Source organism: Fulmarus glacialis, unplaced genomic scaffold (genome assembly GCF_000690835.1).
Source record: "Fulmarus glacialis isolate BGI_N327 unplaced genomic scaffold, ASM69083v1 scaffold36953, whole genome shotgun sequence".
NCBI lineage: Eukaryota > Metazoa > Chordata > Aves > Procellariiformes > Procellariidae > Fulmarus > Fulmarus glacialis.
Window position 1 is genome coordinate 495 of NW_009201644.1, and position 731 is coordinate 1225.

Genomic DNA, 731 nt, shown 5'->3' on the forward strand with positions numbered 1-731 from the left:
GAGGCACAGCAGGGCTGGGGCGCGGGGCCAGGGAGCTGCAGGGTTTCTGCGGGGACGGGGGCTGGCGATGCTACGCCTGGCAGGGCCACGCCAGCCCATCCGTGGGTGGCACCACCGGAGCTCAGCCCGGGCACTTCGAAGCCCACAGAAAACAGGACAAGGGAGAGACTTGTTTTCTTAGACAGGAACACAGTAAAACTAAACAGCTTCCATCTAAACCAGGTCTGTCCTCAAGCCACAGCAAACGATCTCCATTTCTGCGTTCGACTGCTCAGAACATCTCCACCCGAAACATGAAACGGTTTGTTGTGGCCTCAGGTGCTGGCTGGGATGGAGCCCGAGTGGGATGGAGCCCGAGTGGGATGGAGCCCGAGTGGGATGGAGCTGAGCCGGGCACAGGTGGGATAAAGGGAGTGGAGAAGCTTCCTCCGTCTCACCCCCCGCCCCAGGCCTGACCGAAGGGGGTTAGTGAGGTCGGGATGTGCATAACACACGAGAGCCAGGGCAGGGAGCCTGCCCAGCGTCAGATGGAGTCCAGCAGGGACCAGACGATCCACTCCAGCTTTGTCGAGGGAAGGACATTCACTGCCCAGGCGTCTTGCTGAGGGGCCGGAGCTGGGACGCTGCCTTCCCAGCTCATGTCTCGATAAGGATGTACCGGAGAATCCCGTTGACCACATCCAGCGTCTCATCGCTCTCCAGCACGATGTCGTAGGCATCCAGGTACTTCC

At 60.9% G+C, this 731-nt stretch overlaps 1 protein-coding gene across 1 annotated transcript in view; it reads right to left on the reverse strand.

Moving 5' to 3' along the window:
- Nucleotides 1-636: 636 nt before the first annotated feature.
- NT5C3B (5'-nucleotidase, cytosolic IIIB) overlaps nucleotides 637-731 on the reverse strand; it is a 5062-nt gene continuing 4967 nt past the window's right edge. The window contains exon 8 of the mRNA XM_009574009.1: nucleotides 637-726. Within this exon, the coding sequence (XP_009572304.1) occupies nucleotides 637-726 (90 nt within the window). The remainder of the gene's footprint in view (nucleotides 727-731) is intronic.